This window comes from Citrus sinensis, chromosome 4, assembly GCF_022201045.2.
Source record: "Citrus sinensis cultivar Valencia sweet orange chromosome 4, DVS_A1.0, whole genome shotgun sequence".
Classification (NCBI taxonomy): Eukaryota; Viridiplantae; Streptophyta; class Magnoliopsida; order Sapindales; family Rutaceae; genus Citrus; species Citrus sinensis.
The window spans coordinates 21,443,107-21,467,869 of record NC_068559.1 but is presented as its reverse complement, the minus strand read 5'-3'; the positions used below and the strand labels follow the sequence as shown (position 1 = coordinate 21,467,869).

General features: G+C 34.5%; 3 protein-coding genes across 4 annotated transcripts; 2 read left to right on the top strand and 1 right to left on the bottom strand.

Moving 5' to 3' along the window:
* Nucleotides 1–1,762: 1,762 nt before the first annotated feature.
* On the bottom strand, nt 1,763–6,242 carry LOC102627866 (growth-regulating factor 4-like). The gene is made up of 4 exons (XM_006484621.4): nt 5,536–6,242; nt 4,342–4,696; nt 2,142–2,554; nt 1,763–2,058 (listed from the first exon to the last, which is right to left on the bottom strand). The coding sequence occupies exons 1-4, from the start codon at nt 5,756–5,758 to the stop codon at nt 2,051–2,053; spliced, it is 999 nt and encodes a 332-aa protein (XP_006484684.1). The 5' UTR covers nt 5,759–6,242; the 3' UTR covers nt 1,763–2,050.
* A 4,963-nt stretch (nt 6,243–11,205) lies between these two features.
* Nucleotides 11,206–20,782, top strand: LOC102628160 (origin of replication complex subunit 3). Of its 2 annotated transcripts, none has more exons than XM_025100653.2 (17): nt 11,206–11,469; nt 11,749–11,967; nt 12,075–12,249; nt 12,756–12,925; nt 13,025–13,155; nt 13,657–13,930; nt 14,055–14,132; nt 15,076–15,143; nt 15,249–15,339; nt 15,857–16,068; nt 16,664–16,733; nt 17,428–17,513; nt 17,856–17,942; nt 18,198–18,273; nt 19,117–19,244; nt 19,654–19,830; nt 20,514–20,782. In XM_025100653.2, exons 1-17 carry the CDS (start codon nt 11,395–11,397, stop codon nt 20,617–20,619), a joined length of 2,223 nt encoding a protein of 740 aa, XP_024956421.1. In that variant the 5' UTR covers nt 11,206–11,394; the 3' UTR covers nt 20,620–20,782. The 2 variants fall into 2 exon arrangements, with proteins under 2 accessions (XP_024956421.1, XP_006484685.1); XM_006484622.4 differs by having other exon boundaries at nt 11,212–11,469; nt 17,853–17,942.
* Nucleotides 20,783–22,567: 1,785 nt separating this feature from the next.
* Nucleotides 22,568–24,241, top strand: LOC102628453 (hypothetical protein). Its single transcript, XM_006484623.4, has 2 exons — nt 22,568–22,758; nt 23,198–24,241. Exon 2 carries the CDS (start codon nt 23,233–23,235, stop codon nt 23,995–23,997), a length of 765 nt encoding a protein of 254 aa, XP_006484686.1. The 5' UTR covers nt 22,568–22,758; nt 23,198–23,232; the 3' UTR covers nt 23,998–24,241.
* Nucleotides 24,242–24,763: the final 522 nt, after the last annotated feature.

Sequence of the window (24,763 nt, the reverse complement as noted above, 5' to 3'; positions counted from 1 at the left end):
AGGCCCACGGGCTTAGGCCCGGCCCTCACCCATGAGGGTCTGGACAAGGGCCCAAGAAAAAAAAGCTCAAACAAAGCCCAAGCCCACTACTTTTTTAAAAAAAATTATAAATTAGAATAATATAATTAAAATTTAAAAAAAAACTTAAATTCTTAACTTATAAATCAATTATGATTAAAAAAAACTAAAATTATGATACTAAATTCTCTCTTTTATGTCAATTAATTAAGAGAGCGTTTGAATTAGAAAATTCAGTATTAAAGAAAATTAAAGTTGTGAGTTTTATTTGCTTTATTTATTATTTTAATTTAAAATATTGATTTTCTTTAATTTATCTATGATTGTAATAATTTGTTGATCATTAATTTATTTCAAATTTACAATAATTTAAAAATTTTAAAATAAATAAATAAAGCCCAAGCCTAGCCTGAGCCCGGCCCAGGCCCACTGTTTGCCATCCCTAGTGATAGTGGCAATAGTAGAGACAAGCGGCCGCGACGAGCAGCAGCGACGAGCAGCGGCAACAATGAGCAACGAGGACGAGATTCTAACGGCTGAAGGTCACGAGTTCGGTTTCGGCCGAAGATCAGAAGTGGTGTTTTGTTTAGTTTAGACTTTAGACTTTAGGGATTTGCCGGATTGTTATTCGGTTTATTTGATACTCGGTTCGATTTTTTAATTTTTTTTTTAAACCGAAAACCAAACCGACTAATTTTATTATTTTTATTATATTATTTATTCAATTTTTTAAATATAAAAAAACACATAAAAACCGAATCAAAACAAATAATTCGGTTCAATTTTTGATTAATCAACTTTTTTTATCCACACCCCTATAGATAACAACGATTAAGTGCACCGCTGCCCGCGTGGTAATACTAATATTAAAAGCTGTGTCCGGAGGCCCACAACTCCAGTGATAATTCCAAATCGCTACTCGCAGGGAGAAATACAGCTGTCGGAACAGAGGGAAGCAACATTGAGCCGGGCACCTGGCGTCAAACATGACGTCAGCGGAGGGGCCACATATTTGAAAACGGTGAGTACCAAATACCAATATCAAAAAGAAGGTGTACGGTAGGCGCCTGACCACTTGATGGTAGACCCCCACACAGCCCCCAGCCTCTCATCGCCAGCTGCCTGGCACCGTTGGCCCCACGCACGAGGATGACGCCACTCCCTCGCTTTTCCCAATATGCACTCTTGCCGACATCGAATTATCTCTGTCCTTTAACCCCCCAAAAAAATAGACAATAATGCTTTTATTTAAGGAAAAACCAAAAAGGTTGGAATCAAATTTATTGGGAAAAAAATTGTAAATTTTTTAAAAATCATATGATTATATTTTATTTTTTCTTCAGGAATTTAATGAATGAATGACTTAAAAAGCTAGATTAAATAGTTTTCAAATATATTTTTTATCACCGGATTAAAAAATCAATATAGATTTACCTGTCCTGCCCTTGATTTTTTTTTTTTAATTTAAAAAAAAGGCTTTACTAGCACTGCTTTAATTGGGAATCTTATCAAAGTCGGACTCTCGTGTTATGAGCTAGAGTGCGAGTGGTCCATACTCATTACTCCATGTAATAAGTTCACGTACAGCTTTGCTATGATAATTAATTGCAGGTGTCCAATTGTTAGTCCTTTTGTCTTAAGACATATCATTTAACAAACCAAATTGCCTTAAAACATCATTGATTTCTTGAGCTGAGAGCATATTGATTTGAATGAGCAGCAATGGCCTAACAATTCCACAAACTTTTAGTTTCAAGAAACTAGGGAAACTTTATTTATAATGCCAAGAGGCAATCGATCAAAAACAAGCAGGAAAGTTGTTGCACTTGCATTTTAATACAAATTTAGAGTTTTGGACTTCTCAATCATGAGCACCTGCTAGATTTCGCTTTATTTCATGACCTGAACCTGAAATGGCAGTACATTACACAATAAATATGCAGTTCAGATATTCTTCAAGCACGGGAGTCAACGAGCTTGCGTCGTCAGTGACTTGCATGGTCCCGGCTCTGGAAATCCTTAACACGTGTTCTCAGTTATCTGCAGCAGAAGTGCAAGCAAGATTTAGAGGGGGATCAATACAATATTTGCTGAACATGAGTGTACCTAAGTTTGAAACTCACCATGAGGAGATCGAGAACTCGTTGCCGAGAAGTCGGATGAGGCCATAGGGATGGATATAGAGAGCTTGGTTGTTGAGAATGAGGTCTGGTGGGATCTCTTGTCTTCAAGACCAGACCATGAGTCTCTTGTCTTAGGCCACTCATCAAAGAAAGGTCGGAGAGACTGACCTTCCTGTTTTACAGGCTCACCCGAGGTGAATTCACTACTGAAAAGTGAATGCTGAGGATAATCATTCTGCAAAATGGAGGTGTTGCTGGATTTCGACTGGGGATGCGAGGAGACTCTAGATTGCATCAGAGGCCATGCACTGTCAATTGGTGAGTCCATCTGGAGACCCCTATTGCTTCCTGAAGCTTCAGTGAAGAAACTATGCTCTCCAACCTCGGGTTTAAGTCCTTGAACTTGAAGGTACCTATATGTTCACATGAATAAAGGAAACAGATAATATTTAAAGTTATTCATCGGGCACTAAATTAAATTTCTTAAACAACACTTTAGAATGAGTTCACTGATTATAGCATGTTTTTCTACATCTATATACATATTGGGTGGTCCTTTTTGTCCCCTTGGTTCCACTTAATAAATTTAGTCTTTGGGAATTAGACCAAAACTTTTAAGTAAATGTTGATGTTAGCAAATCAGTACAACTACGAACAAGTCAAAAGGAATAACAGACAATTATTACCATACCAGACACACGGAGTGGTTTTGCACAAAGCAATGACAATGGTACTGAAGTTATTCTAAACAAATTTCAGTTGTCCAAAAATGTCAAAATCATGCAACTTCATGTAGATGGCAAATGGAAGATAAAGAAGTAATTTACAAGCTTGAAGTCAAAACATCCAGAAAATAACTGCACGTATATTCTCTACAAGCTTGCTCACTCAAAATATCCAGTAGAAAAATGTCCAAGGCCTCTGAGCAAAACAGAAAGTGTTTTGCTCAGTACAGCTGTCTGTAAGACTACATAACTCTGGATGAACTTATAACTCCAGTCATGCTGCAAAAGTTAACAGGCATTAATCCTTTTAACATAACATATCTGCAAACTCAGCAAGTAAATAGTTATGTACCGTTTTCACCTTTCCCTTTTGACAGAGAGAGCTGAGGGTCAGTAATATACAACTAGTGCAGGCTGCTTGTCAGATTTTTGCAATGAATCTAACAGAGGAGACATAAAGCTAAAAAGCCGAACATCAAGACTGCAAAGACGGGTTTGACGACTATCATCGTGGACATCAGGGCCCAGAAGCATAGATCTTGAAGAAAATTAAAACTAGCAACTTATCCATAACCCTGATGGCAGTAGTATACCAACATAACACCTAGCACTTTCATCAACGGGTCCAACAATGGATAGAACCAGTGACAAGTTTATTAACTGAATCTTTTGAAAATTCGTTTATAAAAATGATGTTCTTGAACATAGAAACTTTAATAGAACATAGGCAGTTAAACGTTATTAAGCAGAAGAATAAACTATAAGCTTCCGCTATAAAGGTAAGTGTGATTGGTTATTGGGTGCAGGATGCAAGAACAATGATGAAGGTTAGGGCTGCAGGCAAGTGTCTAATGAGAGGCTCAAATTTAGAAAGAAAATGACAGCTCCATTTCTCGCCATAGACTCAGGCAAATGTTGGACAAAAAAAGTTCAGCAATAACCCCATACTAAACCACCAGACACACTGGAGAGAGTTCATTATCGTTATATCTACAAACATGTTCATGACAATTTGTAATGGTTGTCAGACTTCTATGTCAAATTTTGCAGAGAAAAAAGAAGGTCCAAAAGAGAAGGCTGTCTGCCAAGAAAAAATTATGTTAAGACACTATGGAGTTCATCCTTCAGAACACCAGGGCCCAGAAACCTGAGCTGAACAGAACAGAAACTTGGAAAGTTTCTGCACTATATATGTTAGCACATGGCCGATATCCACGAATTTGTTCTTACCATAGAGTTTCATCATCATGGGACCGACTATGGATCTCACACCAGGTATGGCAGCTAAAAGGAAATTCATATCACAAAGCAGATGCAGAGCACCTAAAAGATTAAAATCCATGCAATGAAGATAATCTGGTCTCAAATCATTGAAGCAGAAAGAAAACCAAAATCATTTTTCTTTACAAATTCTTTTTACCAGCAACCAAATTGTTCAACAGTAATTTATTCTTTTAGAAACAGGAATATTATACCTGTATTCTTTGTTGGGAATTCCACAGGAAATGGAGTCCACATGATAATGGGATTGGTTGGTTCCAGAAGTAGTGCCTTGGGGATTAGCAAAGGCATGTAATGGAAGGTTCTGGTAGCTTCCAGTCCCACCACTGCTTCCAGTGGCAGTCAGTGATGTCACAGTGGATGATGACTGTGTTATGGTTTGTGATTCCACAGGCTTTCTTGAACGGTTGCGGCCGCGGTGCATGTGGCGCTCACAGTACTTTGAGTCTGGGTATGCATCTTTGGAACACCGCCATTTTTTGCCGTCAGTCCTCCTGCACCGTCCTGGTTCGGGATCAACTTTTTTCCCATAGAAGGAACAATAACCCACTGCAAAATCATACCCAAAATATCAGGCATCACACTCTTCATTACAGAATGGAACAAGCATGACATAAGATATAGCTTAAATTATGCTTCTTCAACTAAAATAATGCATCATCTGCAGCAAGGAGACAAAGCTAATGTATTATACTATGAATGCTAAGGAACTTTACAGCCAATAGCATCAGAATCCAAATAAACAAACCTTATTAAAAGTGATCTAACACTTCATCGTCAAGACATTAACAACATCACATGAATGAACAAAGAAAGACTGGAGAAAAGATTTGGCATCAGCAATATATGCCTTTAAACGCAAACAATCACAAACAGAGGGAAATAATAGGAAAATCCTTAACTATTAAATTACTTGTACAATCTAATTAAAGAATAAATAAAATCCAAGAGAAAGGCAATGAAGTCAGCAAGAAAAGTTTCTGATTAGACTATTAGAAAAAAATAAATAGAAATTTGGGCATGAAAAACCTTCCCCTTACACAAATTTAAACAAATATATTTTGAACCTTTGACACTGACATGTGATTTAACCTCATCAACTAAGCATAATCCACAAACCCCAACTGCTTTTCAGGTCAACAATGAAAGGAAATATTACAAAAAAAAATTATTTTTGTACAAGAATAATCTCTTCAAAATCCATCATTATCAACAACTCAAAAAGATGAAGAAGATAAAGAAGAAGAAAAAAAATCTGAAATGCTAATCTATGCATATCAACAAAACACAAAAAAAAGGGGATTCTTTAAAACAAAATCAAACACACCCACTTTAAAGAGAGAGAGAGAGAGAGAGCGAGAAAAGATTGAGGAAGTAAGCAGGCTTACTGGTGGGGTGATGAAAGAACCTATGAGAAATAGACTCAAAGCTCTTTTGTATAGGGAGTACAAGATCAGGTGGCACAGGCAAACCTGCCACCATGTACTTAAAGATCAAAGCTTGATGTTCCAGTTCTTGCCATTGTGATACCGTAAAAGGTGATGCCCTCATTCCCATCATCCCCAACCCACCAGCCCCACCAGCACCGCCACCGCCGTTGCCGCTATTCATCTCCACCGCCACCACTAGTACTAACAGTCACTACTATTTATAACACCACCCAAAAACCAAAACAAAAGCAAAAATACTTGTTTTTTTCTATAGCCTAATAGCATGGTCTAGAGTGACACTAAGCATTATCATAGGATCAGATTGTGTCTGAAGCTTTTGTATTTAAGTGTTTTACATACAGAAATATTAGTTAAACCCTCAGTTTGTGTTGTCCAAAAGCGGAGGCAAGGCAAAGGCCAATGAGCGGCTAAGCGAAGCCAAGGTAAAGGTTTCAGCTTTGGTCTGATTTTGTCAAGGAAGCTAAAGACTATAAAGACATTGGCATAAGTTATTAATGCAAATTGCTTAGCTGCAATTAATGAGGGTGGCTAAATTAGTGAGGATTACATTTAAGTGCAACAGTCATTTAAGCTCTGAGGTATTTTGATATTTATGAATAATAAATAATAATACAGATGATAATGAGAGTATCACACAACTCAAGTTAAAAATCTTTGGTGGGTGCCCTGGCCCGACATGAGTTGTGTTTCGTTGTCGTAGGAGAAAGAGGTGGTGTTGTTTTGTTGTTTGTCAAAGTGTAAGTGATTGTTATGCGTGTGTTTTATCAACCAATCAAATGTGGGCAAAGGTCCGTAAAATGTGAAAATCTAAAGGGAGGATTTAAAAAACATATATATATACACACACACACTCATGTATAAATTTATTTTATATAAATTATTATGGTTTGTTTCAATTATTTGTATTAACAACCTCTTAATCCACATAATAATTACAATTTTAGATTATCATCTAACCAATAAACTTATGTGACAATAATTTGTACATGAATTTATAGTTATCATTTCTCGGTATATATTTTGAAGCACCAAACACGAATTACAATATTGTAAAATTTAGAAATAAATCAACATTGGTTTATAGGCACTATAATATAATAATGAGTTTAATATTATACTAGAGATATATCTACAAAGAACATCTTTATCAATAAATGTCTACCTTTAACAATTTGGTTATTCCAATTGATAATCTGATGATTTTATTATTATTATTATTTTGGGGGCAAAGATTGATAGTTCATAACTTAACACAAATCTGAAGAAAATTTTGTGCATGATAAAGATTCAGTAATAGGTTAATTTTTTTGCTAAATACTTAATCAATTATTTAGTAAGAAAAAATAAAAATAATTTTGACCATTACTTCATTGCTCAGTAAAAATTTAGTACAACATTAAATCTTGATCCATAGGTATTTTACATAAAATCAAAAAATACAATTGCATAAACATTTGGTAAAATTTGATTTTTAAAAGTATTGTAAGTTTAAAAACAGTCATAAGTATTTGAAAAAACTTTTGATTAAACTACAATGAAAATATAAATGACCAAAATGGGTACTCATTTCTAGGTTCATCGATATTGAATCAAGCGAACGCACTTCTAACACCTGTTCTACTTTTGGAAGACCCTGCGTTATATCACCAGATCTCGATTTTTCATATATAAATGTAACTAATGTATCCCCTTCGTAAAGGATTGCTCCATAATGCCCATGAACAGTTAATATTGAATAAAATTTATTTGATAGTTGAAAAATATTTTCATCTTATTAAACTTATTTTAATTTAGTATCTCACCATGATGGGTGACAATAATAATCTTTTTAAATTTAATGATTTTATTTTATAATTAAATAAATACTGTTGGATTTTTATAGTATTTGTGAGGATATACATAAAATTGTAAAACTGATCTCATAATTAGATTATGAAATACTACTCTTTTTCTATTATCTAAAATTTATTATAGGATAGAGTAATTTTACTGAAAATAATTTTTAAAAAACTCATTAACTATTAAAATTAACTTTTAATTTTTAAGAATTACTTTTAAGAGATTTGAAAGCAATTCCAAACGGCCATTAATTACAAATTTACAAATCTAATATGAAATGAATGGGGGCAAAATTCGTATCGGGTCGGTGACTCGTGACTCGTGCGTGGTCTGTTACAGTTGTCCCAAAAGGATTATGCGGAAAACGTGTCAATTCCCAATAATTGAGGGAACTTCAATCTGGTACACTCTTGGTGATTTTAGCAAAGCCCTTAAAAGAGACATAGTTGATTTGTCCCCTCACCCACCTACTGCCACCCATTTACCTGACAGCAACCACTCATGATGGGCTGGACTGAGGCTGGGCCCGTTGGGCTCAATAACCTTCTATAGCCGGTAATCCACGGGGAAAGCAACCGGTCGCTTGCCGGAAAGCAGGCGACATTCGATGTGGGGACCACATTCAAAGCAAACGCCAAAAGAGAGACTGAGTGGGGCCCAAAGCTTTTGCCACATTTTGGGGTTTTGTAATTGATCATTGTATTGTGTGGGACTATTGGGCCTAATGGTCATTTATAGCTGTATGGACCACAAGACACAAACAAAACCATGCTTCTCGAATTTAGCACCCTTCACCTATCTCTTTTGAGTGCGCATACCCTCCCCAGTTTTGGCATTTATTTATTTTTTTAATATTACAATACATAGTATAACACAAATTAAATACATCAAAAGAAGTCATCCAGACCTAAGTCCACCCTAATGTCTGTCAGAACTTACCATAATCTATTAAAGTTGAGGTCTGAAAAATCTAATACTAAGTAACTTAAGAAAAAAATATATATATGTTCTCATACGTATATGAAAATACTTAAATCTGTAATCTCAATTCTAAAAAATGAGATAAAGAGGTGCTCATTTTCCAAAAATCAACTAAAAAATAATTTGTCGCTGATTTTATATACGATTGTTTGTTTCAGTTTATATTACATTAATAAAAACCTGAAAATAAAAATGGATATGTGAATAAACAATAATGAAGCACATTTTATTCACTTAAAATCATCTATTTAGGTGAAAGAATCCAAAGTTTATAGACTATTTACTTTCTTTTGGAGTTACTTGGTTAACAAACTATGTATTTATGTAGCTTTTGTTTGTATATTATTAACTTAAATGCATAATTTGTTAATTATTAGCCTGTTTGGGAGTGTGGTGAGGTAGTTGGGCTGCCAAAACTCAGCTACTAAGGTGTTTGGTAACACTTATAGTTGGGATTTGACAACTTAGTAAATTTTTTTTTCCTAACTTTTATTTCACAATAACTGCAGTTTAAAAGTTACAGCACTTTACTTTCAAACACACCATATATCCTAAATTTGGTGAATATTTATCTTCTAAATCGTACTTTTACGCTTTTTTTTTAATAAAGAAAAGAAAAGCATTTATTCCAAATGTAAGCATAATTTGGTGCAACTTGTGACACGGCAAGTGGTTCAAAATATGCCAAAACTATAGTAAGAGCTTCGGGACTGCAACTTGTGCCAACGAATGTGACAACTTTTGTATTCACTACCGGATCGGTGTAATTGTGTATGGTCTTTTTTGTTTATTGATTATTATTTATTATATTTTATGTGTAGTTGTGAGTTGTGTTCATGAGTTTGGTATAATAAATTTTGGTGCAATTGTTTTAGAGATTTAACTTACTAAAAGCAGTATGAGAACAGTTTCATATGAACAATTTCAATACACAAATAAAGGAATTAATTTTCGTACAGAAAATGACAACAATTTCGAACCCAACTCAAGTTTAAAGAAATTAAAATTGATTTAAAGAAACATGGAATTGACTATCCACCAAACATGTTAATGTCGCTATCTAACACATTGGGAAAGAATTTTATTTTATTTTGAAAATTTTACATAATTTAACTATCCATTTCCAAATAATAAAAATGACTTACTTTACCAAGTTAGGATGTAATTGTTATATTACTATCCATGTCCAAATAACAAAAATGACTTACTTTAATATATTTAAATATTACTAATTGTTATTAAAAATTGGACAAAGCTATGGTTTTTGACTAATTACACTGCAGTCCCCCCCCTTTTTTTTTTGGCTGAAATATTAGAGGCTTTAGAATTCTAATATCTAAGTCGTATATGTTTCTATAATTGACAGCTGGATTATATACCATATTTGATTATTATTAAATTTTTGGCATTATTATTTAGTCATATATTAATGTTATTGGTAAATTAATTTTTCATTACATATTTAAAATTATTTATTGCATATAAAATAAATTTTATGTTGTTTAAAAAATGAATTAATATTCTTGGTAACTTAATATAAGTTTATTACATATTTAAATTATTTATTATAGATTAATTAGGCACTTTTTAACTAAAATGGGTTTTCAATCATTTAAACATGCAAATTAAGAGCGCAATTATATTTTTATATGGTGAAAGTGGGTCAATGGTTAAATTAATAGAAATCTAATGGAAGAGGATTGACTAATGATTTTTCAAAATATCAAGAGTGGAGTAGCAGCAAATATCATTCTATTTTGATGTGCAATTAATTAGTAGTATATATTAATGCTAATTTAAAATAAGTTATTTAAATAGTCAAACTAAGTCGATGCAATTAAGTGTAAAAATTTAAAATAATTTAGACTTTCGTGTTAAAATATTCTAACTTTTTTCATTTTTTTTTATTTGGATGCAAATAGTACAGATAATCAAGTTAATAGCCCAGTAAATCTTTCGAAGTCATTGAACTACTTTTACATTAAACCTAATGGTTAATAATAGATGATATGAAAGGGACATAATATAGGCATGATGTTAAAGCGCCACCATAACAGGATCCTTAAAAATCATTAAATTTATCTATTTGAAAATGATGTTTGCCTAACATAAACTTGGGGTGCCATATAATTGAGATGATAACTTCTTTTTTTTTTTAAAAAAAAAAAAAAGGTATGTGATTCAATCCTTGCTCACATGGTAGAGAATAGATCGGATTGTCCGTTAGGGTAAATTTAAAAAAAAAAACAAAAAGACACAAATCCCTATTATTCAACCAGTAATAAACCTTACACAACACTGACACACCACATCATTCGTGTGCCCATCCAGTAACATTTTTATATAAATATGATTATTTTAAAATTGAACGATCATAAAAGAAAAAATAATATGAACCCATATGATATGTATTTATTGGATGGTCCCAGTGAGAGAGTAAGATCCTCTCTTAATCTAATTTTTCATGAGTTTTTAAAAATTTTGTAATACATGTCATTTACTATTAGTGAATGATTAAAATTTAATTACTTTTTATATTTTAATTTATTAACTATCAATTATATAATGAATCTTATTTAAGACTTTAAGAGTAAGTCAGATAATGAGAGAATTATAATGATCGAATCCACCAACGAGACCTTTCCACATAAAATTTTCAGTTAATACTTCGATTTCAGTAATAAAGTAAATTGTGGGCTTCATTCACGACAAAAGACTAAAGAATGAAGCTAAGGAAAATGGACTAAAAGCCCAAACAGAGTTGGGCCAACGGCCAGAAATGAATATCAATTCGGTCCGGCTCGGTCTGGCCGGCTCGCCAGGTTCGCACGACGACGAATCTCCAATAATTTACATCCACGGGGACCGCGGCCAGCATTTTCCCGCCAAAATTAAGAGAGACACAGAACGATGAGTGAAAAAAGAAGCAGCCTCAACCCTAAATCAAAATAAAATTGATTAATTCCCTATTTCTCAATGATGGCGCCATCTGCAGCAGCTGCCGATTCTTCGCCTCCTTCAAGTTCGGAAACCACGGAGAATCACCTGCAGGTTTTAACTCTTCTGTCTTCTACTACGTAGCTTTTGCGCACTTTATACCATGTTTGTTTCCCGACAAAATTTGCTGGAAAATAAAGAAATTTTCTTATCAAATTTTATTTTGTATTTTTCATGCTTATTATGCATTTTTTAACATAGTTAAAAATATGGTGTATGGGGGTCAGGTCCCATGGGTTGCCTGCTTAATAGTTCAACATTATAATCTCATTTTGTATTAATTGATAGTCATGAAATGAAAGGTTTAGATGTCTTTGTTTTTCTCTTTTACAGCCATTCTTTGTTCTTCACGAAGCTTCTTCTCGGAAGCCTGAGAGAACCTCAACAGGAACGGTGAAAACCAGGAAAAAGATTGACTTTTCTCCATCAAAACTTAAAAATGTTGAGAAGCCAGATGTTGAGATTGCTAAAGAGGGCGGTGACGAGGGATATGGGAACCTGCGTATGGACGCTTTTGAGGTTGTGTGGTCGAAGATCGAGTCAACTATCAAAGTTTGTTTCCTTTGGCCAAATCTAGTTTAATTTGACGTCCATATTTCCTATAACCAAAATGGAGTCAGAAGTGCAAAAGAATTTAGATTTTCTATCCCTGACTGCAGGATGTTTTGAGGGATATCAATGCTAATGTCTTCAATGAAATTCATCAATGGGTTCGTGATTCATTTAGTACAATTAGATCATTTGGGATGCTTACGTTTCGTGAAGCAACTCAAGCTTTTCCCATTGTAACAGATGCTTCATCTAAACAACTATTCACTGGGCTTGTTCTAACCAGTAAGTGCTCCTTCAATTGAATATTCTGTTGATAGAGCCAATCTGTCTGAATAAGAAAAATCTAAACTCAATAACTACCGGATCATCATTTTTTATGGTTATGTGCTGATTATATTCCTTTCTATACCACAAACTTTTTGATTGACATTAATCTATAATTTTCTGACAAGTGCTAGTATGGCCTCATTTCAGCTGTAAAGGTATAATTTTTTATGAAACCTAATATAACTGTTTTGTCATATAATAGGTAGAACATTTTATTCCAACTTATCCAGGCAATGTTATCTCACAGACCAACCCTAGTCCCCTCCATACTAAAGATAACAAAGTATCTGAGCTTTTAGCGATCCATCCTTGGTTGGATTTTGTATACTATGTTATCTTCTCTTTCTCTCATTTTGTATTTTTTTCTTCTTTTCGGGCTGTCCTCATACAGCTTCTTTCATAAGATTAAATAAATAGCTTTTTCTCCAAAATTTATTCTTGATCAAGTAATGATTTGGCAGAAAATATGGAGTTTGTCGATGATCTTTTGACGTTTGAAGAGCTTGGTCGACATTTAAAATCTCAAGGATGCCATGTGGCTAACCTTTCTTCGCTAGATTTTATGGCCAAGAGTGGGATTGGTGGTTGTCTAAGAAGTTTGTTGAGACAATTCTTGGTGGCTCCTTTGGATGTGAGTTTTGAAACCTGAATACGCCTTTGAAAATTGAACTTGGTTCCTTCTCCAAGAACTTAGTAATTCCTACTTGTTCCGTTTGCTGCTTTTGAGCAGGCTGCTGATATATCCATCTTAGCATCTTGGTACAGAGAACAAGGAAATTACAATAACCCAGTTGTTGTAATTGTTGATGATATTGAGCGATGTTGTGGTTCTGTATTGTCTGATTTCATACTTATGTTCAGGTATTTCTACATTGTAATCTCTCGCATCCATTTGTTTCATTTATATATTTATTGCTTATTATTAAGATTTCTGTGCTCTTAACCTGTATGTATGCTACCTATGCAACAAACTAAAGAGCTTGAATGAGTTGATATCTTATGAAGCATTTCTACTTCTTAACGTTTTACTGACCCATTTCTGAGACTTACGAGGCTGCAAGATCTGTCCTATTATCAGCACTGACAAATCCACTCCTGATTTGTATTCTGTTTCATTTCCCATTACGTTCAGAATCAAACAAATATTTTAAAAAATTGTTTTATCTTTACACTTCGGGTTACCAGGCAGTTATCTCCTAATGCTACTGGCTTTCCAAACCAGTCAAAGAGAAATGTTTGCCTGCATATTAGTTTTGCAATTTAAGAAAATGAATAATCAGCAAGCTCAGTAAATTTTTTTGTTATGTGCTTTAGAAGTTTATGAAGTTTTATCTTGTAAGTAGCTTTTTTCATTTCTATCAGTGAATGGGTACTGAAGATTCCAGTTATCTTAATAATGGGAGTTACAACAACACTTGATGCTCCAAGAAACATACTGCTTTCAAATGTGCTTCAGTGCCTGTGCCCTTGTATGTTCACTTTAGGAACCCCAAGCGAGAGAATGGATGCCATTATTGAGGCTGTTCTTGTGAGGCAATGTTCTGGGTTTAGTATTAGCCACAAAGTGGCAGTTTTTATGAGAAACTACTTCGTGAGACAGGATGGAACTATAACCTCTTTTATCAGAGCTCTGAAGGTTAGTGATTTAAACTCACCTTGAATTTTTATAACTACTTTCAGCTTGTTATAATGTTGTGGCTTTTTTCAGATGAACATGATTATATCTGTACTTGTGTTAAATTCAGAAATGTAATTTGCAGATAGCTTGTTCTCAACATTTCTCCATGGAACCTTTAAGCATTATACTGAAGGGGTTTTTCCTTGAAGAGGATAGACAGGTTGGATTTCCTTATTCTGTGTTAATAGTTTGGAGATTACCTTTCCAAAAACCTATTAGTCATTTTTTTTTTGGTTTAACATAGAGGTCAGCAATGAATCAGTTATACTCTTCATTTGCTTTTAGGCATTTTCCAGTGTACGCACGACATATATAATATGATACATTATTGTTACAGTGACATTTGTTTTTAATTACTTTGCTTGATTGTTGATGCACTAAAAATTGAAAACGTCTATTTCTCGTGATTTGTACTTTGTAAGGGCTGAATGACAGACCAATGTTTTCTTGTTGATTATCTTAAGAACCTGAGTTTGAAGATCAGTTCATTTGCCTCTAATTATCTATAATATCGGGAAGCATTGATCCTTTCAGAAAAAAGAAGGAAAAGGAATCATTGGCGTAAAGTTCAAAATTTTTAGGGCTTAAATCCTATTATTGGGCTCTTGCATATAAGCCTAAGCTTTGTGTTTAATGGTGAATCAACATGGTTTCAAAGTCAAAGTTTACCAAAGGTCTTTTGTCGGAATACCCAATTCTGGTAGTTAAATTATAAAAAAGCAAGTTAAGCCTCTTTGCTGGTGGGAGGAAGAGTTGGACCTTAAATAAAAATACTATTCTTATCATATCATAAGTTTAAGATTTTCGGATTTGTAGTGTGTGATCAAAGTTGCAAGACTATCAAGTAGCAATTACTTTTGCGTTGGCCATTTTTTCTCCTTTTAGCATGAAATATGCTTTACATTGCATATTATCATTTCATAAGGTTCACAACCAGCAAATAAACTTTGTTTTTGTTAATTCCAGCTTTGGTTATCCATATTTTTATCGGTTGTTTTCAATTTCCTTGCTAGGAGTTGCATGCAGTTGCATCCTTTATATCTATCAGATTGGCTCACTATTATATTCTTTTATTCTTTCTGATTTATGTTTTGTCGTTGCAGGGGTTACAAGATGGATTGTTGCTACAAGCAATGTTCAAACATGCTTTTGACTTACCATCTTATGGAAGGTACTTCAAATACCTGAAAATTTCACCATAACTGTACTCCATTGTACACAAACATGCTGGCAGGAAATATGTTTGCTGACTTAGGTGATGAAATGTGTTGACTAGGAATAAAATGGGGGAAGAGAATGTTGAAAGCTTTGCTCATTGTTTATCAGAACTGAAGAGATCACAGACTCGGTGGAGAACTGTGGTTTTGGTGAGGCTTCAATCTTTTAATTTACTTTACATGCCAATCATCAGGGCTTTCATGTTCTATCTTGTATTTCTTTCTCTGTTCGTTCAAGTCCTTTATATTGATTCTTCCTCTGATGAATTGGTTGTCTATGCCAGAACTGTTTCAGTAAGTAAAATTTGTAGGTTCGGTCTTTTTACCATGATTTGTTTGCCTTTATTGCCTGGCTTTTCTAATTCCCTTTGCATACACTTCTGAGTACGCCATCCCTCCCCCCAACTGCTACCACCATCAGTTTTGTGGAGTTTCCTAATTCTCTCTATCTTGCACCCCAATATAATAACTAGGGTTCCCCCCCCCCAACACACACACACTAGAAAATTGATATATTTATGCTGTAATTTTGAAATTTATAACGGCGGTTGTTGCTTCTACCTTTAAGTTAAAGCTCCTTTGATGGCTGAATGGTGTAATTTCAGAAAGGTTGATAGTCATATAATGAAACTAAATCTTTCTGTTATGCTCATCTAATCTTGTGCAGTGCCTCTATGAAGCAGGAAAGGGTCATAGAATTCAACTATTGGACTTATTATGTGAGGCACTTAATCCTGCTTTGTACAGCTCTAGGACTTCGGGTACATGCACAAAAGTAGACAAAGGTCATGGTGTATCTCCTTCAAATAATTTTCCAGTTCAACAACATCCTATAATGAGAAAGGGTCGTTTGATCTGTCAGGCAGTCCAGAAGGTGAGGTAAGTAGCACAATTTTTACAATCCTGACTGGTCTTCTTATCCTTTTCCTATGTGCATTTCCTACAATTGAGTTAATTATTTTGTTTCTGAGGACAAAAATGGTATCTCTTTCTAGTATGAAATTTATTGCATTTTAAAAAAACTGTCAATTTCTATGGAAATATAAGGGATCATATCTCAAGGAGCAAATTGTTGCTTTACAAATTAAAAAATGACTTAACCACAAGGAGGCAATGTATAATCCGCTCTTTATGTTATTTATGTCCTTATAGGAATGCTGAAGAAGCAGCAGACCTGAGACAATATTTAAACATATAATAATCAACAATCCTCCTTTGAGGGTTCTATGTACGCTTTTTAATTAAAGAATTTGCATGCTCAAAGTTTATTTCCAGAAGTTAACTTTGGAATTAATAATGTTGTACTTTGTGACATCTATTTCATGATTGCCTTTTCCTGTGCGAATTTTCAAGCTGAGAAACTATTAGGTCTTACTCTTGTATTCTTACTTCTAAGCACCTTTTTTGTAATAAATAATTCGGTCAATGATTTTATTTCATGTCACTATTCTACTGAATTTTGAATTTTGATCAGGGATCTTCCAATAGCACAGCTGTATAAGTTGCTTAAAAGATGGGAGGAGCTTACTGTGGATATCAATGAGGTATACAATTTAAGTATTGGGAAAGACTATTGATCCTTGTTTATTATGATTATATCGCTATAACTTCTCATTTCACATTCTGTATCATTTCCTGCTGTATTCCTTATTCTTTATTTTTACTTATTGAAAACTGTTGAGAAACATGATTTAGTATACACTTCAAATTTTTGCTTCCTTGTCTGGAAAATATACTTGTGCAATAGATAATATTCAGAGGCTTTTGTTTGCCCACCTTTTTTCTTTGGGTGTGTGTTTTTTGTTCTTTTTACCATAATAACCCACAGAAAAATAAAAAACTGATAGACCGTTGATCTTGCTGTAATTATTTGTTGTTTATGATGTTTCAAACAAATTTAAGCTCAAATGAGCCCATTTAGCATTTTAGCTATTTGGTGGATTCTTGTTTACTACAATCAGCACTAAGACTTATTTTTTTGGACTTCACTGGTTGCATAAGGACTGAACAATAACACTTGTCACATTTAAGTAATCTAAATGTTGAATTTCATAAAACCTAAACAGCACCTTTGCCTTTTTAGCCTTCTGTTATCTGGTCTATGCTTGCTTGTGGGCTTTTGGCTTGATATTATGTAGGGTACCTTGGTTACCCTTACATGACTGTAAACCTTGATTATGTATGAAAGTATTGATAACTGAATTTTTTTTTTTTTTTGGGTTTTTTTCCTCTCTACAGATCCATGCAAAATTGAAGGAGTTGCTGTATGTAATAAAATTAGAAAATGGCAGGAGTTCAAGACAAGATATGGCTGACTCTTCCAAGTAAGTTTCTGGATATTTCTTGAACCTTTTTATCATGCTATTGTCAATCTAATATACCTAACTCTGCATGTTATGTCTACTTTTCAAATAAAGTTCCTTTGAAGAATTCATCTAGTTTTCCAACACTACATAATATTTCTGATTTCTGGTTTTGTAAACTTTCACATTTCATGCATACCTTGTGATTTTAAAATCTTCCAAATTGTGTTTTTATTAAATCAGAACCTAAACATCCAATTTTAGTTCAATATGGTGGAAAAATAGGTGATTGTGGTTATTTTAGTTCGATATGGTGGAAAAATAGGTGATTGTGGTTTTATCTGATTATCTTTGTGACAGGAGACCTGTATCACGGAGTCAGTTGAATATTGAAAAGGAATCCAGAGCGGTCAATGAGAAAGCTGCTTCATTAATAGAGTGCATGGTTAGGTATGGAAATTCATTCTGTGCATCTTAATTCTAGCTGTCTTTGCCTTCCGTTTTCATGCTTCTATCGTTATATACCCAGTGGCTTTAATTCTTGTCTTCATATGAGAATAAGGACCACGTGTTTTATCCCAGATTTTTATGCTTCTCTATTCATTGTGTAAACAAATTTGGTCCTCTTTTCTGCTATTGTTTCTTTAGTATGCTTGACTGTTATCTATAACTATTCTGACATGAGATGCTTTATTTATTAAATAGGGATCATATGCAACCGGTTGAGTGCTCACCTTTGCATGAAATTGTCTGCTTTAAGAATGTTGAAACACTTCAATTGGTAAGCATCCCAAGAATAGTACCATCATGAATCTACTTAAACAAGCTCTACTGTTCTCTAGCAAGAAAATTGATTTCTGCTAGTCATTTTCTATCATCAGTTTAGTCATCTTGATCATACTATCTTATGCCACGAAATTGATAGTGATCTAACTGATTGCTTTTTAATGAAGATTTGGCTCTTTGAATAAGGATATTCTCAATTCTGATTGGTGTTAATCGAAAGCTGAAAACTTGAGAGAAATTTGATAGACAGTCTCTGGACTTCTTAACCTTTTACTTCTTTCTTGGATGGGTTGAACCAAGCAATGACTACACAATTAGTAACTTAACCTTGCTCTTGGTCCCAATTCCAAATAATCTGTTCAAACTTCCAAATGTAGTTTTCCAGCTACCAGTGGAATTTAATGTCAGTCATGCCAAATTTCTTTTTTCAGTTCGTTTCTTTTGTAAAATTTTGATACATTAATACATCTTTTAAGACAACTAGAGGATACAATAATGGCCCTGTTATGACAACAATAAATGAATTGGAGCGATTTTTGTTATACTAGGGGAAATCAATCTTGTTTCTGTGTCCGGTTCTGGTGCATCTGTTGATTGTATTAGATAAAATGTTATTAGACAAAGCCTGCTTTTACTATGTAGGTACATCCAACTGCTCATTAACATTTGGAATGCTTCAATCTAGCATAACAAAACGTTTTTTGTGTCCCAACTTTCCAAGCTTTGCCTATCCCTTCTTCGTCATGAAAGTAATTTTATTGCCCTTTTGAAGCTTGAGATTTAAAGTCTCTGATTCTTGCCAATTATCTTTGTAATTCATATATTCTCAATTATTTAGGCTTTAATTGGAGACCCTAGAAGAAGGATTCAAATTGATCTTCTGGAATCCTACAAAATTCTCCGATGTAGCTGCTGCAGTAGGAGTGGACATTCCCTATTGCCATCATTGCATGACACATCAATTCTGTAAGTATTTCCTGATCCTTCTTGAATTAATAGAATTGTGGTGTGATGAAATCATGAAATGTACTAGGAATACTGTAGCTGTGGTCTGATTTATGTTTTTTATTTTTATGAAATTTGTAATTATTATTTCAGTTCTCTGCTGCTTTTGAGTGGAGCCTTTCTTTCTCCTCGATGAAATGTGTGATTATGAGATAGCAGAATGTTTCTAATATGTCTAAGCTTATAGTTTTCCCTTATGCATCTATTTATATAATCTTAAAAGGAAACTAGTGTGCCCTATAGGTGCAGAGAACAGTTTGTCATTTCATTCTTACCTTGATCCATTATGAATTTATTTCAAGAGTTGTAGATGCCTATAGAGTTTCTGTTTCTTGAAAGTTGACAGTTTGTTGATCATCTGTACTTTTAGGTATAACCTAGCTCAAGAACATGGCGATCATATCAACCTCCATGACTGGTACCAGTCATTCAAATCGAAAGTTTGTAGCTCAAGAAGTAAAGGAAAACACAAATCAAAGCAGTCCCCATTACCAAAGAAAAGAAAAGATATGAATGAACCTGATAAGCCATGTGAAGCTTCAATTCAGTATCCTTTGGTTTCTTTATCATTCTTCATATTTTCTGCTTTTCATTTTTGAAGTTGAGTCCATATGGGCGTACAACATAGTGGTATAGATATTGCTATGAAGGGATCATATGCAGATACTTCCGACTTCTCAGGAAATATAAATAGGATCTCTGATTAACTAAGTCTGGAGTTATCCTCCTCTTTCCGGCTGCCAGTATACAAATTTCAATCTTTCCCAGACTCACCCAGTTGCCATTCTTTTGGCTTTCTGGCAAACACAGATCATACTGCAAAGCTATTTGCTGCCTGGCAGCTATTCTTACATGTTCAAATGCTATATAAGTATCATCTATACCTGCATATTGTGATTCTTTTTAAGTTTGCTGCTTGCCATTCTTTTTTTTTTTTTTTAAACCTTTAATTTTATATTGCTTGTTCTTGACTGCAAATCATCTCATTAACAACCTAGCTCATTATCTTTCATCCAGTTATTATAATAAAGATCTGCTCCAGCTTCGGCATCTTTCATGATGTGGAGCTGCAAGATTGACCATCATAAGCTCTACTGATTTTATAACGTGTGCAGATTTGTCAACTGTTAAATCTTTGATGCATTTTGGCAAAATTCTCATGTGTCTATAAATGATTGTTTCTGAAAATAAAGAACTTTCTAGGAGATCCTTGACCTTTGTCTCCTACAGAGCGCGGTTTTGCAAGGCAGTTACAGAGCTCCAGATTACGGGGCTGATTCGGATGCCTACCAAAAGACGACCGGATTTTGTACAGAGAGTGGCCTTTGGTCTGTGATATGAAGCAATGCAAATGACCTTTAATATCCTGTCTGATTCATTTGTCAAGCCTGTTGTGTCTGTCCCTTATGTACGCATATTGCAAATTGATTTTTGATCTTTTCTGCAATAATGTAATTATTTTTCTTGACACAAGCCAATAAGAACGTAAATTTAAAGCAGGGTTGTCAATTTTTCTTTTTTCTTTTTCCTTGTCTTCTAATTTTTGAAGTGCTTTTTAGTAGATGATGTGCTGTCTTTTTCGTTATGTATGAATATCAAGGTGCAAAGGAGCTGTCGGTGGGAGATGGCACTGTGGAAGATATTTGCTGTAAAGGCCGAAGAGTATCTGGGTCCTAACGTCGTAATAAAAACAGTAGGCTTGGCCCATTTTTGGAAAGCTAATCGCGTTCTCTTAACACAAGAAAGGGCATCAAAGAGTCAGGAATGTACAGTTGTACACAATCCACATCCTAAAAGTCTGTGGTTCCACAAATCCTGTGGTGCCGATACTCGATGGGCGGGAAGCTGGAAAACATTAATAATTGTTAAAAGGACACAGAATTGTAATACGTGTTGCTCATTATATGGCTTAACCAATCCCGATTTATTTTTATTATCAGCAGAAAAATCACATCGCCAATCACGACAAAAATACATACACACGTTATTTGATATGTTTGGGGACCGGTGTTTGGCCCGTGTGAGATGGATTTTAATTTTCAGCTGATGATTCTTTTCTTCTGCAGCCAGCAGATTTGGAACTTCCCGCTTGTATTGTAATTTTGATAAACTATAAGGGGCAGTTCGTTCTTTGAGAGGGTCAAACAAAAAATAAAATCATTGGTCCAGCAAAGCACAGCTCAATAATGTCACGTGTAGTGGAATATTACCAATTTACCGCGGTTTTTTTTAAACAAAAACGACGCAACCTGTTATTTGTGGGTCTCGCTACGGTGCATAATCTTCATCGTGCGGACATGATTTCCCCATGACAATCGACGAGGAGCTGACACATGTTACAATGGATGACTTGCTGCTCCGGTAACATCCGCCTCGCTGAAACTATTCAGACTCTTTTCATATTAGTCCCAGCAGGCTTGGCAAAATCCGGGTCCGGTCCGGGTTTTGGTGTTGCCCGGGACCGGACCGGATGAGAGAAATGCAAACCCGGACCCGGGTTAAAATCCGGTTTTTCCGGGTGCGGTCCGGGCTTGAGCCCGGCACCTTCCGGGTCCGGGTTTTGATCCAGGCTTTTTAAACCAGCATGTGATAAATTTAATTTTTTTTCAATTTTTTTTTAATTTCTCTAACAATACAAATTTTTAAAAAGAAAATAATCAAATAAACTCATTCAATTTCAAATTTTAAAAAAGAAAATAGTCAAATACAAATATATAACACATTAACAATACAAATTTTACACAAATGATAAATAAAAATTATTTCAATCTACTTTTTAATACCTAAATTTATCCAATTTCTAACTTAAACTCATTCAATCTATATATAAAATAAATTAATTAAATTCAACAACACAATAATTACACAATAAATTTAAATAACATCCAATATATCATAAATTCATAATTATATATTTATATATAATATATTTATTTTTTTAAAATTTATTAAAAAATCGGGCCCGGTCCGGGTTCTGGGTTTTTTGTGTTGAACCCGGATCCGATTTTTATATGCATGCGGTCCGGGTTTTGCCCGGACCGGATTGGCCGGGTCCGGTCCGGGCGGGCTTTTTTGACGCCCCTAAGTCCCAGTGTAACTACCCAAGTTGCCGGTTGCCGTTCTTTTCCCTTGCCATTTCGAAGCTATCCCAACCGTCCAAATATGTAACAAATAATAAACCAACGGCGGTTATGAATTTTGCTGCATGGTGCGGATAATGCATCATAGGCGGATCCGTTATTTCTATGGGAAATAGAATCTATAAAAACGGCAGGCTCTTATGGCTCAAAAACAACGCGTCATAGGCACCGCTGAATCCTGAATCCTCGCTCTTACACTGAATTCTAGTCTTATAATTTTCCAACTAAGTCCAAAGTCCTAAACCCACAATAATAAAAATAAAAATTCTTTCTTTTTTAGTTACTAATGCCCTAATAATTCTTCTTCTTCATCTTCCACATCTCATTTTGCTCAGGTACTCTTCTCTTTCTCGTAACCATTCTTTTTATTTATTTATTCTGTTATCTGTTTCTTGATTTAGTTATAACAATGTAATGGTGCTGATCTGTTATTTATTATTATTATTATTATTGTTTTACATTTGATTTTAGAATTTTTCTTGTTTTCATTTGATTATGGAACTGAAATTTGATGCATTTGATTGTTCGTCTGCTTTTGTTTAATTGTTGGAGTTATATTCTTGAATATGTTGAGATATAAATCTAGAGAAATATCATTTGGCAAGAAAAATAATAACAACCCAGAATTTTAGATCTGGTATTTTTCACTTATTTGAGCTGAAAAAACTTTCTTTATAAGTGATTCATTTTCACTTACCATTTCTTTTATAGGAACTAAAAAAGAGGTTGAATTATTTGCTGTTGATTCTTAACCGTTTTCCAATGACCATGCAGATCCTGTTGTATTCAACAATTTATTACTAGCTGCAATGTCTCTGTGTGTGCGCGAGGTGACTGCCAACAGGGAAACAAAAGATAACAAACCCTTTAAGATCTTTGTGGGCTATGATCCGCGTGAAGATCTTGCTTATAGGGTCTGCCATCGTTCCATCTTGAAAAGATCCTCCATCCCTGTGAAGATCACACCCATTGTCCAATCAGATCTTCGCAAGAGTGGCCTTTATTGGCGTGAAAGAGGCCAAACTGAGAGCACTGAGTTCTCATTTTCCCGGTTCTTGACCCCTTACTTAGCTGGTTTTGATGGGTGGGCTGTGTTTGTTGATTGTGATTTTCTTTATTTGGCGGATATTAAGGAGTTGTGTGACTTGATTGATGATAAGTATGCTATTATGTGTGTCCATCATGATTATACCCCTAAAGAGACCACAAAAATGGACGGGGCGGTGCAAACCGTGTACCCGAGGAAGAATTGGTCATCTATGGTTTTGTACAATTGTGGGCATCCGAAGAACAAGATACTGACACCTGAGGTTGTGAACACGCAGACAGGTGCATTTCTTCACAGGTTCCAGTGGCTTGAGGATGAAGAAATTGGGTCAATCCCATTTGTATGGAACTTTCTTGAGGGTCACAACATGGTTGTTGAGAATGACCCCACGACATTCCCAAAAGCGATACATTATACTCGTGGGGGGCCATGGTTTGAAGCTTGGAAGCACTGTGAGTTTGCCGATCTTTGGTTGAAGGAGATGGAAGAGTACAAGAATGAAGCTAACAAGACAGTTGAAAAATAGATAGGATCATCTGCTTACTAGTAGTATTTGATGTCCAGCTTTATTAGTAAAGTCTACCATTCTATTATCTTTTGGTTGATTTCACCATTGTATTCTAGATTTATTGACTCCTTGGTTGAGAGTCGAATTTTCCTTTGCAGTAGTTATCAGATAGGCATTCCAGGTATACGTATGCCTTACATATATATGTGATGTTGAATTTGTTTAAAAAAACCACTTATAAGTGTCAATTCTTACTTTGTCACTCCTTAGCGCTTGTAATTCATATCAATTGATAGTTAGTGAAAGCTATATATATATATATATATATCTATATAGGCACACACATATATATATGTATTCCCTTGCTTGTTCTTTATTGCTGTCTTCGAGTTGATGGTTCATCTCGATTTATATAGCAGCAATTCTTTTAGTGACACTGAACTGATTGATCACATCAGTTTCTGCTAGCTGCTAGCCTCTTCTGTATTTTGATTCACTATTTGAAGCAAAGCTTCAGCCTGTTCTAGTTCTTCAATGGAAACCATTTGAAACCAAAATCAAACATCTCAATTCATGTTGGTTTTCAATTTGCTCAGTTCCAAAGATTAAGTGTTGCTTTCAGTAATTTTGCTCTGGAATGAATTTTTCTTGCTGCTGTTCAACTTGCCAACATCACAACAGCCTAGTGTCATATAGTTATTTTCTTCTTTCATTTTCCCTTTTCTCTAAACAAACAAAACATCTATATGACAAGATTCTAGAGGTTAATAGTCATACGCCTTCC

Coding starts and splice junctions, on each gene's coding strand:
- LOC102627866 (XM_006484621.4), bottom strand. CDS start 5,758: ATGAATAGCGGCAACGGCGGTGGCGGTGCTGGTGGGGCTGGTGGGTTG. Junction 4,697..5,535: donor GTTCTTTCATCACCCCACCA/GTAAGCCTGCTT, acceptor ATGATTTTGCAG/TGGGTTATTGTTCCTTCTAT. Junction 2,555..4,341: donor ATTCCCAACAAAGAATACAG/GTATAATATTCC, acceptor GTGAACATATAG/GTACCTTCAAGTTCAAGGAC.
- LOC102628160 (XM_006484622.4), top strand. CDS start 11,395: ATGATGGCGCCATCTGCAGCAGCTGCCGATTCTTCGCCTCCTTCAAGT. Junction 13,156..13,656: donor GATTTCATACTTATGTTCAG/GTATTTCTACAT, acceptor CATTTCTATCAG/TGAATGGGTACTGAAGATTC. Junction 17,943..18,197: donor TTAATAGAGTGCATGGTTAG/GTATGGAAATTC, acceptor TTTATTAAATAG/GGATCATATGCAACCGGTTG.
- LOC102628453 (XM_006484623.4), top strand. CDS start 23,233: ATGTCTCTGTGTGTGCGCGAGGTGACTGCCAACAGGGAAACAAAAGAT.